Source organism: Oreochromis niloticus, linkage group LG20 (assembly GCF_001858045.2).
Source record: "Oreochromis niloticus isolate F11D_XX linkage group LG20, O_niloticus_UMD_NMBU, whole genome shotgun sequence".
In the NCBI taxonomy this organism is placed as follows: Eukaryota; Metazoa; Chordata; class Actinopteri; order Cichliformes; family Cichlidae; genus Oreochromis; species Oreochromis niloticus.
Window position 1 is genome coordinate 18,692,147 of NC_031984.2, and position 16,556 is coordinate 18,708,702.

Sequence of the window (16,556 nt, forward strand, 5' to 3'; positions counted from 1 at the left end):
GTAACAGTCAACACAAAGAGGTTCAGACATTTTTAACAATGCATGATTGAGGTATATATTTTTTTAATTTAATGTGATTTCGTTTTCAAAAATTGTTGGTTCATTTGTATATTTTATGTATATAATTACTCGATATATTTTTAAACTTTAGTATTCAGCATTTTGGGGCTCAATAAGCAATACTTCTGGAAAGAAAATGCAGAGAATATAAAGTATAATCTATTTCTAATCTATTTAATCAAAATGAAAACAACATCCATGAAATATGTCCACAAGCTGCCAACCCTGAAGTACGTTTTATTAATGGATTGTATTTGATAAAATAAAGAAGTTACTCTTTTATTAACAATTAATAAAGTAATTAGTTACGGCACAAAAAAAACAGGCAGCCTTATGTCAAAACACTGCTTGCCATTTATTGAAAACATTTAAACAGGTTCTGCTAACATTTCATGATTTCACAACACATGTAATAAGACCATTTTCACAAACACATCCGTCTCAATTAAAAGGAAAAAAAAAGAGATCAAATAAATAAATTACCAATGATTTCCACAGAAAGAGCTTGAACTGCTGGGATCTGCTCTTCCAGCTCCACCAGGAAGATCTCTTTTTAGTTAACGAGCCCCTGAAGCATAATCTACTGACTGTCTGTGGCTGAAAGCTGTTTTTCAGCCTCCTCCTGCTTTGACTCAGCAGAAGTATTATGTCTGCTACCTTGTCCAGCTGAGTTGCTGAGCCTTTCCCCTGGAGTGTGCTTGTTTTGCAAGCTGTGTTTCAGCTCCTGTCTGGCGCTCAAAACTGCAGTCTGGAGTGCTGCGATCTCAGCAGACAGTTCTATTACTGTAATGACAGAAAACAACAATTAAATTGGTGAGTGGTGGAGCAGCAGAACAGTAGGAACTTTCTCCTACCTTCAAGAAATATCTTTGCCCATATCCAAATTTACTTATGCATAGAACAGAAGCTGTAGCCATCGTGCTGTGAGTATACACAGGACTCTGGAAACCTCTATTCATATCTAACAAGCTGCACAAAGCAAACCTTGATTCATATGCATATGAGTTAAGGTTTGCATACCTAGAGTCTTGCATTACATGATAATGGACACATTAATAAAACAGGCATTTTATGTGCTGCAGATTACATTGCACGTGTTCTCTTTATGTTTTCAGTTTTCCTGTGTTTTATTTCTCTGTAGCATTTTTTTTCTAAAAGCTATACATGCATATTGTCAGTTTTGTAGATTTGTTTATTTTTTGTGTTTGTGGTTGCGATCTCTCTAGCTGCATTGTTTTGAGATGGCAATATTGGCACATATGAATCAAATTCAATGACTGATTCATCTGATTTATGTCCAGATCATACTCCATATTGTTCCTGTTATACGTCTGTGAAGTCAACCAGCTGGCAGATATGTGTAGTTACTGCATAATTTCTCTGCATTCACACGGACGGTCGCGCTCACCATCCGATCATGAAATTTCCTCCTCGGACGACAGCAGACCCTAGCTTATTTGCAGACGTTGAAAGGATAATCTCGTCCGTAGTTGAGGCAGAGTAGGTTTTACCTGAGACCATAACACTAAGATGTCCTTGGGCATGTAACATACCTTGCTTGAAAGATGATTGTGCATGTTTCAGAGACTGTGGCACCAAAACTCCAAACCACTTCAGTGGGTCTTGCTGAGCATTGTGGTCACGTTTTCCAGCTGGAGCTTTATCGCTACTTGTGCTCTCTGCGATCTCTCTTTTTGGTCTGTTTCTTCTCCTGACACCTTGTAAATCAAATACTGTCATCAATAACAGAGTTAATAGTAGACATCAACGACACACATGTTTAATACTGCATCACCTTCTTCTTGAGGTCCTATATCCTCTATAGCTCTCTGATCTTTTCCAGACTCTTTACTACACGTTTGTGTACATTTTTCAGTGGTGAATTCCACCTCACCATTGTCCAGTGTCCTGTTACATACAAATATAAGTTTTAAAAGAGTCTTTTAAACAAATTAAAGTGAACAACAGACTTTTCATTTTTCATAAAAATGACTGATTCCTCACCTAGTTTGGACACAGACTAGTGGCTCAATCTCACTCGCATACTGAAGTGCAGAGACTTGTTTGTTTCCCATCGTATATCGTGCCTTGCTCATAGAAAACCACCCCTGAGGGGAAAATGGTCATGTCAAATTATACAGGCAGAATGTAAAAAGAGAGCATTTTTATTACAAACCTTTTTTGCGTAAATTTATTTTGAAAATCCTTATATGGCTTTTTATGGAATTTAAACACAGTCAACATAGCCCTAAAGTCTGTTAATATACCACACTAAGATATTTCCCATTATATAACACCTACAGCCCAAAATGCCATATACATTTTGATTTATTTTCTATATATTTACCTACACACTCTTAGGGAGCAAAAATTGAACTTAAATGTCTGATGTTGGCTATTTATCAACAAGGACACTACAGGTACCTGCTCTATGAGAGAGTTGAAAGTGGCTCGCTTCTCTTCCAGTAACTCCAGCTGCTCCATGAAACGAAGCAGCTTTTCGTCCAGTAGCAAAGAAGATTCCTCTGATTCTGACACACCCATACCAACTCTCTGCGCCAATTTAAGTCTCCTTCGCAGGTAGTCTTTACCGCTATTTTGATGTACAACTTTTGAGTAAACCGAACAGAATCTGTTGAGTGCTTCCGTGTACCGTCATGTGACACGTAACCACGTGGTATACACCACGTGTTCATATATGAAACATACAGAAAATACTAATACCAAACATATCGCTAATACACTTGTGAAGTGTGACTTTGAATCATTTATGAGTCCTGGAATCCTATGTACTGTTATGGAAATGGACCCGAAGAAACGCTGTACGAAAGCAATAATATTGAGATATTGTTAAGATTACCCTTCCCGTAAATTTTTGTTGCTGTTTTACAGTCAGTGACTTTCCAAGTCACTAAGTAAATGATCGAATCTCATTAAAGTATGAATACAAAACATTTTGCTCTAAATTTGATAAAACCATAAAAGAAAAACGTAAGTTCCCATACCGGGAGTCGAACCCGGGCCGCCTGGGTGAAAACCAGGAATCCTAACCGCTAGACCATATGGGAGCGATAATGGCCGAGAATACATCTCTATAGATGAAGGATATATGTATGAAACTGACTTATTTGTACATCTATTTAGCATTTAAGTGACATTTAATATTTACTACTGTTCCTCCTTTTTGTAGCTTTGACAGGTACCATCTGAAGAACTGATAAAAAAAAATAGCTTAAAAACTACTTTAGCTAAGATGAAAACGACTCTAAGTATTAAAAAAGAAACTATTTATGCAGGACTCACATTAGAATATTAATGAATTAAACTATTTTTTAACGGAAAGCAAATCTGCACACGGTAACCACGTCACTTAAACAGTTGTCTGCCGCCAGACGTCAAACCACTGTTCGATGACGCAGCTCACACAGTTACATATACGCTTGTGCTTCACAGTTGAGCATGTCTCCCAGTAGCGCGCCGTGATCGTATAGTGGTTAGTACTCTGCGTTGTGGCCGCAGCAACCCCGGTTCGAATCCGGGTCACGGCAGGGATAAATCCCTGACACGGCTTGGGATGACTGTTTTTCTTACTATGCCATAAAGGGAAAATTTTGTTTTGCATACTTTAAAGTAAAAATGTAAGGTTTTTAGGGTAATTACAAGTCTTGTCCTTTAACTGATTTAGACCAAATGATCATCATCGGAAATCACATGGGTACACTCCACGTTAGGTTTGTATATTTAAGAGGTATTTACTTCAGCTACAGTTTGCTTCTCGTCATTTTCAGTCCATGCGAGTGAAAAGTTAACTGTAAATATTTCCTTACTAAATCATTATCAGGTGGAGCATCTTCAGATTGAAGGCCATTTTCTACCCTTTATCAATCGCTAAAATGTTTTATGACTTTCGCCTTGAAAAACAGGGCTGATCCCTTTGCAGTGAGAGACACGTGTTCATTGGTAGATGTCATAGACAACGTCCATGTTCCGAGAGGAAGAGCCAATCGGTGAACCAGTAGATCTCATGTGCAATAGCTCTATGCTTAAAGATGTTTGATTGGCTGTTGTGATCAACAGGTAACGGCCCCCAGGCACAGTGTTCCTCGTTTGAGTTTATGTGCACGGGTATGTTAGATAGCAGTCAATCTTTGACCTACTGTGCATTAAGTCAAATTAACTGTGGAGCTGAACACCCATTTAGTGGCATCTACGGTAAGGATAAAAGCACACTGATGAGCTTCTCACATAAAACGTTACACTTTTAACTGCGTGAATTAACTAGAACAGAATGTAATATAATGCAATACAGAGAATGTTTAACTCTACACTTTTAAGTCTAGTGCTGATTATGTTTCTGTATTCAAACAGATAATGGACTCCTCTAAAGCATCTCATCATCCTTACTGGCCACGGGACCTTTCAATTCCCAACTATGTGGCCAACGATCGATCGATGTCAGAGATTCTGGTGTTTCTGTTTTCTGTGTCTGGGCTGTTTATGCTGGTGACCTGGCTGATCACCGGCCAGGCCACCAGCAGGCTGGGCGCATGGAGGCGCTTGGCTGTGTGCTGGTTTGCTGTTTGTGGCTTCATCCATTGTGTAATCGAGGGCTGGTTCTCGCTATATTATGATATAATTCCAGGAGATCAGCGCTTTCTGTCACAGCTATGTGAGTACTAACAGAGAACATGTGTTTAGAAAAATGCATAACCTACCTCTTGTGTGTGTGTGTGTGTGTGTGTGTGTGGAGAAAATCTGGTCAATGTGTTTTATGTTTTTCTCTCACAGGGAAAGAGTACTGCAAGGGAGACAGTCGATATGCAATGTAAGTTCATTTCTGCTCTCAATTTTGTGCATAAAAATGATTTAAAAAAAGTTGCAATTGATGTTTTTTTTCTCTCTAGTGCTGATAACTTTACTGTTTGTATGGAGACTGTGACTGCTTGGTTGTGGGGTCCATTCAGCTTTTGGGCTGTTTATGCCTTTTTAACCAATAAGCCCTACAGATTTCTACTGCAGCTCATCATTTCAGTAGGTAAGACGGGACAGAAGCTATCTTCATGTCAACCTCAGAAGGAAATAAATTGTTACTTAATCATAGCTTTATTTTGTCTTCTCACGTAACCTGACTCAGGCCAGGCATATGGAGCGGTACTCTACTTCTTCACAGAGCACAGAGATGGCTACGCCCACAGCGAGCTGGGACATCCAATCTACTTCTGGTTCTACTTTGTGTTTATGAATACCCTGTGGATCGTCATACCGCTGGCGCTCATTTTGGATGCATGGAAACATCTGTCAGCAGCCCAGAGGCAAACAGACAGCACAAAGTCACAGAAGAATAAGAAGAACTGAGTGTGTGCGTGTGTGTGTGTATTGGGGGGGGGTCATTATGAGACTTTATCAGTATGAATGTCAGCAAAGTAATAGTTTCTTGATTTTTCTTTTTTTTTACTTGGCAACTTCTTTTCTGAGAAGAGCAAAATAAACCACATGGGACCACTTTCATTTTTCTCTGTATTTTTTCAAATTTTTATGATCAGACTGAACATTTCCTTATGATGCAGATGAAGATAGATTTATCACCCCTCCCATTAAAACACAGCTTTTACAAACACATTTTATTTTGGATTAGATTACTTACATTATTACATAATTTTGCTTTTCGCACGGAAACAAAATGATTCAAGGAAGCTATATTGTCATTTGCATCACATGTTTACATGAGGTGGAACAAAACACGGTCCCGGAGCGAAAAGAAACAGAATAACGAAGAATTTAAAAAGTGATAAATAAATAAAACATAATAGAAAAACAGCAACAACCTGAGTACCAGTATGGAGTATGGATATAGAAATGTAGCAGCAAAAGGGGCTGATGACCAGCATTGATAAAGTGGTGGTGTCAGTAAGTGTCAGTAGTGTTAAGGTGCTACAATAACAGTTCTTGTCCATTATGCATTGAGAAGTCTCACAGCTTCTGGAATGAAACTGTTTCTCAGTCTGGTGGCATTTAATGCTCCTCAGCCTCCTGCCTGAGAGGAGCGGGACAAAGCGTGAGTGTGCTGGGTGAGTGAGGTCCTTCATGATACAGGTGTCCCTGTAGAGCTCGGTCCAAGAGTCAGTAATTTATCAACAAGTGTCTGTGTGATCATTGTGTTGAAAGCAGATGAGAAGTCCACGGAGAGCATATGGATGTAAGAATTCTTCTGCTCCAGGTGGGTGAGGGTGGTGTGAACCACGGAAGAAGAAGAGATTTCACATGAACCAAAAATTACCAGTATGAAAATTATGAGACTGATGCTAACAGTCAACTGTGTATCCTTTTTGCTGGAGTCATTTCTTGTAGCCATCCCAACCTCCTTCATATTTGATTGATTTGCAGTAGAATTAGGGCTTTGTGCAGGCCAGGCACTTATCTTCAACTTGGACTTCTGGAAGTAGTTCTTCCAGGGGTCATTGCTGTGTTGGAAGACAAAGTGATATCCCAGACCCAGTTTTCTGACTACTTGAGGTTTTCTTTTGAAACCTTTACATGTCCTTCTTTCTTCATGATTCCTTTCAACTTGACGAAATTCCCGTTCCAGACCACTAAAGTCCACTAAAGCATCCCAGCACAATCACAACAATACTCTCACCACCATGTTTCACTGTGGACATCATGTACTTTGGGTTGTAAGCCTCTCCCTTCTTCAAACAGAGCTCTGTGTCAAAGAGATTTGTCTCCTCTAATAAAAGGATGTGCTACTAATCTTTCTCCAGATATAGTCCTTAGCATTCTTCAGTCTCTTCAGCAGAAGTGAAGGTGGCAACCGCACAGTGGATTCCTGTTCAGGGCTCTATTAATTGTGTTCTTTGAGACTAAAATTCCCAGTTTGGCTAAGTCATTCACGAGTGTCTTGTCAGTTTTTCTGGGATCTTCAGAAACATCTCTCACTAGTTTTCTTTCCAGAGTCAGTGAAATCTTCAGTTTCATACCTCTCCCGGCCTTGTATGTGAACCTCTTTCAATTTCTTGATGATACTTCTCACTCCAGTGCTTATTAGAATCAGAATACTTTATTAATCCCTAAGGAAATGATGTGGGTTACAGTTGCTCCAAGACAGCAACAGTAACAGACTAACTTTTTTAAACAATACAATATGTTACGGATTTTACAATTTTAAGAAATAGCACTAATATATACAAATCACTCAATTATAAATATCAAGAATTAACAAAGGTGATTATAAATAAATATCAAGAATATTGACAAGAATATTACAGAGTAGAAAAGAGCATGTGCAAAAAGGGTGTAACTATTGCAGTGTTTACAGTGTATTAGATGGAGGAGTTGTACAGAGAGATGGCCACGGGCAGGAATGGTTTCCTGTGTGGTTCAGTGGTGCTTTTTGGTAATCTCAGTCTCTCACTGAACGTGCTCCTGTGACTAGCCAGCACGTCATGGACTGCATGGGAGGTATCCAGCATTGTCTTTATCTTGGAGAACATCCATCTCTCAGACACCACCTAAGGGAGTCCAGCTCCATCCACACAACATTACTGGCCTTGCGGATCAGTTTATTTAGTCTGCTGGCATCTGCGACCCTCAGCCTGCTGCCCAAGCACTTGGAAACGCAGTGAACACTTTATATTTACATCTCCTGCTTTGTAAGCGTCAACGATTGCTTTTCTCAAATTTAAACTCATGCTTTCTCAAGTGACAGCTCAGACCTTGCTTAAGCTTTTATAACGTATATAAACTGGAAGATAACCCTCAGTTTTAACTCGATTTTACAAGCTTTGACGTTAACAAAATTAAAGCATATCATTGCTCAGCAGTGGTTTGTGCTATGGCTCGATGGGAAAAAAGGTTGATCCCAGTAATTTTTTTCCTGAAATAATTATCTTTCTTAAAGCAATTAGTATGTTTAGAAATGCTATTGTGGAGGTAAACACAGACGACACGAGAGCTCTCGATTCTAACTCCTGCTTTCTTCCTCATCACAACAGAACTGACTACTTTTCGCTCCAACACACAGCAACAGACTTTCTGTACACTGGGTGTGAGTGGAGCCCTCTAGTGGCCCACCATACAATGTTGTCCTTAAAAAATCACTTAGGAAGATTTTGACAAAAACTTTAAATTTCTAATAATTTTTTCACATGGAATTGACTGTGTTATTTCTTTACCACGTGTCCAACATTATAGACTTTAGTGGATTACACCATTTCCAGCTCATAATAAACATTTCGGGGTAGCAGCAGCACGATTTTTCTGGGTAGAGTAAATGTCCACGTTAGCTCATTGATACGTTTTCTGTCATTTCTTGTTACTAACTGTAAAATATTACGCTTACAGAGTGCTGGTGATTTTTTCTGCTGAAACATTTTTGTGGGGGTGAATCTCTCTTAGGTTATGCATGTTTGAACCATTTGTTGCAAAACTGACTTCACATGTGACTGCAGCGATTTACTTATTTAAAGGCATTCGCTCTTGAACTCGGGAGATAATTGAAACCAAGCTGAAGTAAGTCCACGTTTTACTTAACGAGAACGCATAATGCAGGTTTAAGTATATTCACGTGGGTGAAACGGAACCATACAACTGAGGGACTAAATTACGTCACGTATTAAACTCGACGAGTTAAGACAGGCTAAGCTCTTCTCAAAGTAATCACATATCGTAAATGAAAACATCTTTTTTTTTTTTGCCTTGTAGCCAATTTACAAGTTTGTAGACCCTGATAGCCCCTCTTTATCGTGTGCCGAAATAGCTCAGTTGGGAGAGCGTTAGACTGAAGATCTAAAGGTCCCTGGTTCGATCCCGGGTTTCGGCATTTTGATGAAACACAGTGCACTCTGTTTGGGTGTGTCGGCTTTCCATCCGGCGGCGGAGTAAAACGTACAAGAACGTTTTACTGTCTTAACCCTTCACACACCGTTTGTGTCAAATGTGACCTAATTTTACATTTGACAGCAGTAAAAATACCTTAAATGTGAATCTATTAGCCTGAAATGTGCTGCAAACTGTGTACAGGCTGTTTAGGGTCAAACTTCACACGGAAGTTTTTCCTCTTACAAAAAAAAAAAAAAAAAAAAAAAATAGACCACCACCCAGTATAGGGTTTATGCCTGCCCCGAATCAACAGCACTGGTAACTACCAAAATCATTTCTTATGTTAGCGTGGTTAATCTACTGGTGTGAACAAGGATTTTTATCAAAATTATATTTATAATGCTAAAATATAATTACTGTTGTTATCCATGTATTTTTAAAGCAGAAAAAATAGGGGGAAATGAGGGAATTGATGTAGACCATAATATAAAAGATAGGCTACAAAGTAATGTTGTCATGCTGTAATTTGTCTCTTTCTCCTGCAACTATAATTCCAAATAAACCTTCTGACATGTGATTTCCACCTTCGTGCATCTCTCACAAGAAAGGAAGAACTGGAGGAGAAACATGAATCTACATCACAGTGGCTTTATTTTAGATCGAGGCAGTGGTTGTTAATGCACTTACATTTAATGGGGAATCATGAGAAGACACATTTCTCTCTACTGATATTTTATCTTTAGCTGAACATTTTGCTTAGTCTCAGTCCCAGCTGTGCATTTGTCGCTTTCTCTCTACTTGCAATATCTTTAAGCGCTTTCAGAGCAGCAGGCATTTCTGGCTGCAGCTCCAGCAGTTTCCTAAATGCCTGTTTGGCCTCTTCCAATTCATTCACAATCTGGCATGCTTTCCCCAGCCGGTACCAGGCTTTGGCACAGCCGGGTTCCAGCTGAGTGGCTTTAGCGGCATTGGCCTTAGCCCGCTCTGGTTGGTTCAGCTTTAGCTGGCACAGGGACAAGTTTGAGTGAAGGTCAGCTTTCATTTTGTTGAGTTCTTCAGCTGAAGGATAAAGTGTTTCAAGAGTTGCTTCTCTCTGCTCCTCAGCTTCATACTCCCATCCCTTTTTCGCCACATCTCTAATGTGATTACAGAGAGTGATGACTAGTTTCATGGCCTTGCTGTAGCTGTCCGCGGCCCCCCACAAATCCTCGCTCCTGAATCTCACTCCGCCCGTGTCCTTGTGTGACTTGACCCATTCCCATTTTTCACCAGGAGACATCTCCCAGGATTCCTTGCCTGGTGTGAAAGCTTGCAATTCCACTGTGGCAAAAAAGGGAAGGCTTTCATCCGAGGGGTGGGGAACAGCAGCATCTGGTCCAGTTTCCAAAGGAGAAAGTTGTATCTGGGTAGCAAAATACAATGTTAACCCTTTCATCTTTACACGGTTGACAGTTAAAAACAAAACCAAGGATAAACACGACAGAGCATCGGTCATTTAGCCATCATGATTTCATCAAGACGAATTAAAGATGAAGGGAAGGATCATTTAAACAAAACAGTATTTACACAGGTTGAGAGAATTGTGTGTTTTAGGATGAGCTATCAAATGATGGTCAGTCAGAAATTATAGATCAATTTGAGAAACACTGTGGAGGTCAAGCAGTGCCAAAATTAAAGAAATTAAATACATCTATCAATAAGTGGGCAAATGTGTCACAAATTAATCAATGCTGAAATAATTAATTAAATTTCAATTTATTAAAACATCAATTAATTTTATTTTACACATATTTAATTCTTTCTCTATTTAATTAATTTTTTCATGGCTCCTTTGCTGCAGGGAATCAAGAAATAATTTAAATCATCACTGTGGCTCGTCAACTGGCCCTGACATCCGATTGGTTATCATTTACTGCAAGCTAAGATAGATTGATCCCAGACTTGATACAGTGGACTTGGAGACACATATCCCAGAATACATATAGTACAGAATACAAACTGTAAAGAAAGTTTTCAAGTACTCCTGTTTCTGTGACACCAAATACACTTTAAGCTTTTCTTATTTCTTGAAGTTCACGTGTGTCCATCTATACATTTATTTTTTCTGCCTCATCCATCAAAAAACAGAATACTGAAACAAAGAGTTCAATACTCAGTTAAATCTTACCTCACATTTCTCCCCAGCTCTCATTCCCTCCAAACACGCCTCTGTGATATCACATTGACCATCCCCTAGCCTCAGTGTTGTCCAGTCACCCAGTGGGACCTGCAGCACAGAGTCTTTACACCTCACAAAGGGTGTGGTACCAGATTCAGTAAGTTCAGCGGTGAACGGATCAGGCTGGGCTGGCAGCTTCTCACCTGTTTTTTCACATGCTACATTCTCTGCTTCATCATTGTTAGCTTTGAGACGCACTTGGACTCTACACAGCGAACCCAACCTTGGACAATTACTTGATGAAATTGCTGTAAGATACAAAGAAACATTTGTTAGCTGGAGTATAAGAAAACTCATTCATTATAACAACAAACAAATGTTAGAAGAGTATCATACGTGTTACATCTGAATCAGAAGCCGTCTGCTGACTCCCATTGTTTAGTCGCCTTCGCTGGACCTTCCAGAGGCCTCGGGGACACACAGAGACCCAGGAGGTGTTGTAAACGCTATCATGATCACTTTCAGTATGTAGTGTTTCTAGAGGGTAATCAGGCTCCATCACTGGATAAAATAATAAGAAATAAAAGTTTACCACATGTTATGTTCATACATTCATTTAAGACAATAAACAGCTTTGTAAAGTCACCTGCGTTGACCATCTTTATTCTTCAACATAGCTCGAAGTCTTTTAGCCAAGCGTTCTCATTTCTTTAAGTAGTTTTCAGGGATATTTGTCCTTATAGGACATTTAAAGCTCTTCTCTGGATGTTGGCTGCTTTTTAGATGACTTGTGTGTTTTTCTATCCAGGTATGCTTTTACTGCCGTTGCAGTGTGTTTGAGATCATTGCAATTCTAAAAAATGAAGCTGTTGTGAATCAGATGCTTTCAAAATGATAGTGCACGATGGATCAAAATCTGACTGTACGTTTTTGCATTGATATTTCCTTCAATTTTGAAAAACTCACAACACATCTGTCTCAAATGCCGCACAAAATCATTACCGAACCTTCACGATGTTTTATAGATGGATGTAGACACTTACTGTACCTCTCTCAGGCCCTGTGTCAGGGCTTTGCTGGATACAACCTTCGGATGATTCTTTTTAAGAACACACTGCAAGTCCATTAGATTTAAGCAACCATACTATTATTACTACAATGTTACAAAGCTGACTGTTGACAACAATCACCAACAGGTCAGGGATATTCAACTAAGCGTCACCAACACTACTACTAATAGATAGCACTGTTTTAGCTAGCACGCGCATTAACACGCCCCAGTAACGTTAGAACGATAACTAGCATCAGGTAGCTATCGTGCAAGTCCACAGGACCTGAATTTAACTATTCTACATTATACGAGCGACAGTCAATTAGTGCCTATAGCTCACAAACATCCAACTTACCTTATATAAACGCATAAAAGTTGGTATCTGCTATTCCATTAATCTAAAAGAAATAACGCTGACAGATTACCAGTGATGACACAAAAACAAACACCTTACAATGATCGCTTTCTTCTTCGCTTTCTGTTAGTGCGGCTTCTTCTTCTTCTTCTTCTTCTTTGTGTGTAGTGGCGGATGGAAGGCAGCTGCTATGTTCCGCCCCCTACTGCACTGAAGTGTATTTATGTTGGGTGTTTCAGCGATAGCCAAAATGTAGGCCCCTTTACGCGCCCTCGTGGGCTACGAAGGTATTGCAGGTGGGCAAAAACCCAAGCAATCATGTGTTCTACAAATATATTTACTGCTCATATACTTCAAATGATTCAAATGAAATACTTTTTTATTCCTTTTTTAGGTAATAAAAAAATGTCAATATTACATGCTTCAGATCATCAGGCAAATTTTAACATTAGACAAAGATAACTGGAGTATTTACAGAATGGAGTTATCATAATTGGAAATGACTCTGGCAAATATAAATATGCAAATAGATTTTTTTCACAGGACTATATGTCTGGCACATTTCTGAAGTTCACATCTCAGAAATCTTTTTTTTTTTTTTTTTTTTTTGCTTTGTTGTAAAAGAACAGCTCATTCCTTTGCCATTGTGTAAACCAGGGTGGTCAAAATGTTTAGTTACATTGTCTAAATCATAGCCGACTTTAGATGTTACTGATCTTCTTGTCCCACTGGCTTTCATTGTTGTTGAATGTAATGGACTAAACTCTCAGCACTAGATACTCTGTTAAGCTCAAACTCTATAAATATTCATGATTTACACCTGATTGTCTTTCACTCTCAACCCTACCAAAACATTTAACACACAGAGTACCACTGGTGTCACTGGGAGGACCAAAACATTTGAATTTTTAATACTACTAACTAATCAGTCAGAAATACAAAACAATGAGGTCACATCATTAAGGAATGATGTCGCTTTCTCTTTAACCCCCCCCCCAATCATTGATATTTCACAATTGTCAGAACAGTAGGATGAGATTTATGATGTACAGAATTTGAGAATTGCACCAAAGCAACTCAGAATATTTCAAAATTGTAAAGACATAACTTTCCAGTAGGGGTCTCTCTCTCACCAGCAATATAACACAGCTGTGATCAGTACAGTATGGACCACATTGTAGAACCGTGCCCTCTTTATTCACCAGCTGAATGTACTTCAGTTTCAGTTTGTTGCAATGTGATGTTTTTAAATCGTGCATAAATCGTGTGAGAGAAAAGGGAAAAAATACTTTGTTTCACTGAATACAAAAGGCTAGACCATTTCATTGTGCTTATGGTATACATTTTTTTTTATTGTAGAGGTAAAAGTCATGGTGAAAGCATATAAAAGATTTCAACAAAGACTCAAACATGTGATCCTAACAGGAGACTCTTAATTATTTCCTCGCTGAATTCACTTCAAAACTCTTCACGCAGGTACACGGTCTGTCCAAGCTTTTAGCCTACAACAGATTCAGTGATCACAGGGCACCACTGCACGTCAAGGACAATGTGGCTGTTAATATCACGTCAGCATAGAGTCTTTAATCTATACATTCATTTTTATTTTCACATGGAGGTCTGAACCGGACTATGATTAATGGATTAGGCAGGCGAAAAGATTTTTTCCTAGCACTCAGTGAAGAGAGGAAGGCTCATCATTAATGAGGACTTGTGGTTAAATAAGTAGTGCACATCTGTGTGCAGAGTATGTTATTTTTGCAAACGTGGCAAAAACACTTACCGCTTAATGCCAGCTTCCCCATGTTGGGGCACTTACATGGTGGCGAGCATGTAAAGTCCACACTGAAGGGCTCCAGTGTGCCAGTGGATTTGAACCCAGGACCTTCTTGCGCAGAGGTGACACCCTGCCACCATCCCACCCCAGTGAGAGGAGATATATATGAAAAGTTTTGGTTGCATTCGGGAAGTGAGCTGTTGTCTTGCTGACTGTTGCATGCTTATGAAAAGGCTTAAAAACTTGAAAAAAATTAAGCTGTCATTATACATTTATGACAACAAAATCAAGAGTGCGTCATCTAACTCGCCATCTTTTCTGGTTTTCTCACACACAAACCAGAACCAGAAGCAGAGCCTCTTTAATCTTTCTCCATCCGTTACCCATTCCAGTTCTTTCTCTTAACTCTCTTCGGATTCCGCTATTGACCCTCTCCTTCAACCCCCCTCACCTTCCTATTGGCTCCCACTGACTTCCCAGCTGGCCTCTTGTGAAACATCCCTGTGGGTAAGTTCAGAAGCATGTATCCCAGGCCGCTCGACGTTCCCTAGAAGGGCGGTAAAACCGGCTTCGAGTTGGGTTCCAGGGAACAGCTGCAACATCAGGAGCCAGAGCTGAGCGCTGCCAGGAGGGCTGGTATGACTTCGGCTCGCCTCTCCGAGGGGTTCAACATGCGTCATTCAGGGAAAAGGTGGAATATGACAGGTGAACAAAAAAAGACAAATCTGCCAGGAAAGAAGAGATAAAAGAGAAAATCAGAACAAAGGAAACAGAGGATAGATATTCACGCTGATACGATATAGACTGTGAAACTGCTTATAACTTGGTGAAGCCAGTGGAAGGTGATCATCTAAGAGTTTTTTTTGTTTCTTTTACAAATCATTGGGATTGTCTCCAGAGAACAAGAGAACACCTGCGTTGTTTGTGTATGTGTGTTTATTTGTTAACTTATTTGTTAACCTCTGATTATTAGCAACAACCCCCACAGTGATGCACACAGGTTACTTTTTGCCCCACATTTTATTCGTTCAGTCTGGTCATCCTAGACTGAAGCTCAGTCCTACCACATAACTCATCAACACTGCGCATTGATGAGAGAGAGAATCAGTCTTCCAAGCTCCAAAACCTAATTTCCCAACCATAAGCGCTATGCATTGAGCAGGTCTAGCATTCTGCTTGTGTTTGTTTTTTCCCTCATGAAAGCGACGGCTAGCTTGCCTGTAATCCCTCTATCACACATTCCCCAACACTCTCACACACACACACATACAAAACCTCCGCGACCCTGGCCGGCCAGAGGCTAACTCGTAAACAGATCGGGCCACACGACAGAGTGTTTATCCCTCACAGGGAGAGGGACTGCTGCACACACTGCCGTCCCTGAGTGTTTAACCGGAGCTAGTTTTGCTCCCTCTGGCCTGTTTGTTGTTCCTATTGAGAAACATTGACAATAGGATCAGATTTTAAAATGTTAGCTCAGTGTGAAGACAGAACTTTATACTAAGTGGTTCCCATGCTTGTCCACGCATGGGAAAGTCTAGCTATACTAAAGGAAATCTCATGACTCCTCCGCATTGTGACTGTGTATAAAAATGATAGGTCCAAAAAAACGATAAGCCACAAACTTATTGGGCCACTGGGAAAAGAGTATAGTGTACAAATGTGGTGTCAATCAAAAGAGTGCGATTTATTAAGGTTTCCAGGTCAAGTGGAGATCAGGGCTGATTCTATGGCTGATTAGAGCCACTGAAGTTATAGGTCCAAGAGAGCTGGTGAAAGGGTGAAAGACATTGTTTTACCACTAACATGATGCATATTTGAGATGCTGTTTCTCTCACTGTCTTAGATGTGCTGCTTTCAGACAGATCAATACAAAGCAAAGGCGGTCTTGGTCCACAGCCTTGTAATTCAGACCGACTGCCAGCAGAATTGCACAAGAAGTAAAATATTGCTTTTCTCTTCCATTAGCAGTTATGGAGCATAGTCTGCCAGGACAGAGCCATCTATCTACATTATAATGTCATGATGAGATTGCTTCAACTGCAAGGGAAAAGACAGGCTTTCAGTCGAATTCCCATGTAAGACATCGTATTGCTTGTGTGGCAGATGCAAGTGAGGCTGCTCATTAAAGTCAGGCTCCTCTGAAAATGTTACCTATACTACTTATTACCAACATTAATAATTCTGACACTGGCACAAACTGCCATCAGGAAGTGAATGGTTTATGGCAGTTTTTGTGGACATAGAGGAAATGCTAATAATGATTCAACACATTTTTTCTGCCCACAATGTCTTCAGGATGAGAAGTTCTTTTAGCAACTGACTGATACCACCCGAT

At 39.8% G+C, this 16,556-nt stretch overlaps 3 protein-coding genes and 3 non-coding genes across 8 annotated transcripts; 3 read left to right on the forward strand and 3 right to left on the reverse strand.

Moving 5' to 3' along the window:
• Positions 1-217: 217 nt before the first annotated feature.
• vma22 (vacuolar ATPase assembly factor VMA22) lies at positions 218-2,738 on the reverse strand. Its single transcript, XM_013273143.2, has 5 exons — positions 2,485-2,738; positions 2,065-2,168; positions 1,856-1,968; positions 1,614-1,778; positions 218-843 (listed from the first exon to the last, which is right to left on the reverse strand). Exons 1-5 carry the CDS (start codon positions 2,602-2,604, stop codon positions 641-643), a joined length of 705 nt encoding a protein of 234 aa, XP_013128597.1. The 5' UTR covers positions 2,605-2,738; the 3' UTR covers positions 218-640.
• A 318-nt stretch (positions 2,739-3,056) lies between these two features.
• Positions 3,057-3,128, reverse strand: trnae-uuc (transfer RNA glutamic acid (anticodon UUC)). Its single transcript has one exon. It is a non-coding gene; the product is annotated as a tRNA-Glu (tRNA).
• Positions 3,129-3,536: 408 nt separating this feature from the next.
• On the forward strand, positions 3,537-3,608 carry trnah-gug (transfer RNA histidin (anticodon GUG)). Its single transcript has one exon. It is a non-coding gene; the product is annotated as a tRNA-His (tRNA).
• A 529-nt stretch (positions 3,609-4,137) lies between these two features.
• On the forward strand, positions 4,138-5,568 carry ebp (EBP cholestenol delta-isomerase). Its single transcript, XM_003448196.5, has 5 exons — positions 4,138-4,272; positions 4,429-4,729; positions 4,849-4,885; positions 4,965-5,095; positions 5,195-5,568. Exons 2-5 carry the CDS (start codon positions 4,432-4,434, stop codon positions 5,413-5,415), a joined length of 687 nt encoding a protein of 228 aa, XP_003448244.1. The 5' UTR covers positions 4,138-4,272; positions 4,429-4,431; the 3' UTR covers positions 5,416-5,568.
• A 3,237-nt stretch (positions 5,569-8,805) lies between these two features.
• On the forward strand, positions 8,806-8,878 carry trnaf-gaa (transfer RNA phenylalanine (anticodon GAA)). The gene has a single exon. It is a non-coding gene; the product is annotated as a tRNA-Phe (tRNA).
• Positions 8,879-9,509: 631 nt separating this feature from the next.
• fkbpl (FKBP prolyl isomerase like) lies at positions 9,510-12,597 on the reverse strand. 3 transcript variants are annotated; one of them, XM_013273124.3, is made up of 5 exons: positions 11,682-12,418; positions 11,432-11,596; positions 11,239-11,343; positions 11,045-11,157; positions 9,510-10,279 (listed from the first exon to the last, which is right to left on the reverse strand). In XM_013273124.3, the coding sequence occupies exons 1-5, from the start codon at positions 11,692-11,694 to the stop codon at positions 9,617-9,619; spliced, it is 1,059 nt and encodes a 352-aa protein (XP_013128578.1). In that variant the 5' UTR covers positions 11,695-12,418; the 3' UTR covers positions 9,510-9,616. The 3 variants fall into 3 exon arrangements, with proteins under 3 accessions (XP_013128578.1, XP_003448312.1, XP_013128577.1); XM_003448264.5 differs by lacking the exon at positions 11,682-12,418 and adding an exon at positions 12,442-12,597 and having other exon boundaries at positions 11,045-11,343; XM_013273123.3 differs by having other exon boundaries at positions 11,045-11,343; positions 11,682-12,417.
• Positions 12,598-16,556: the final 3,959 nt, after the last annotated feature.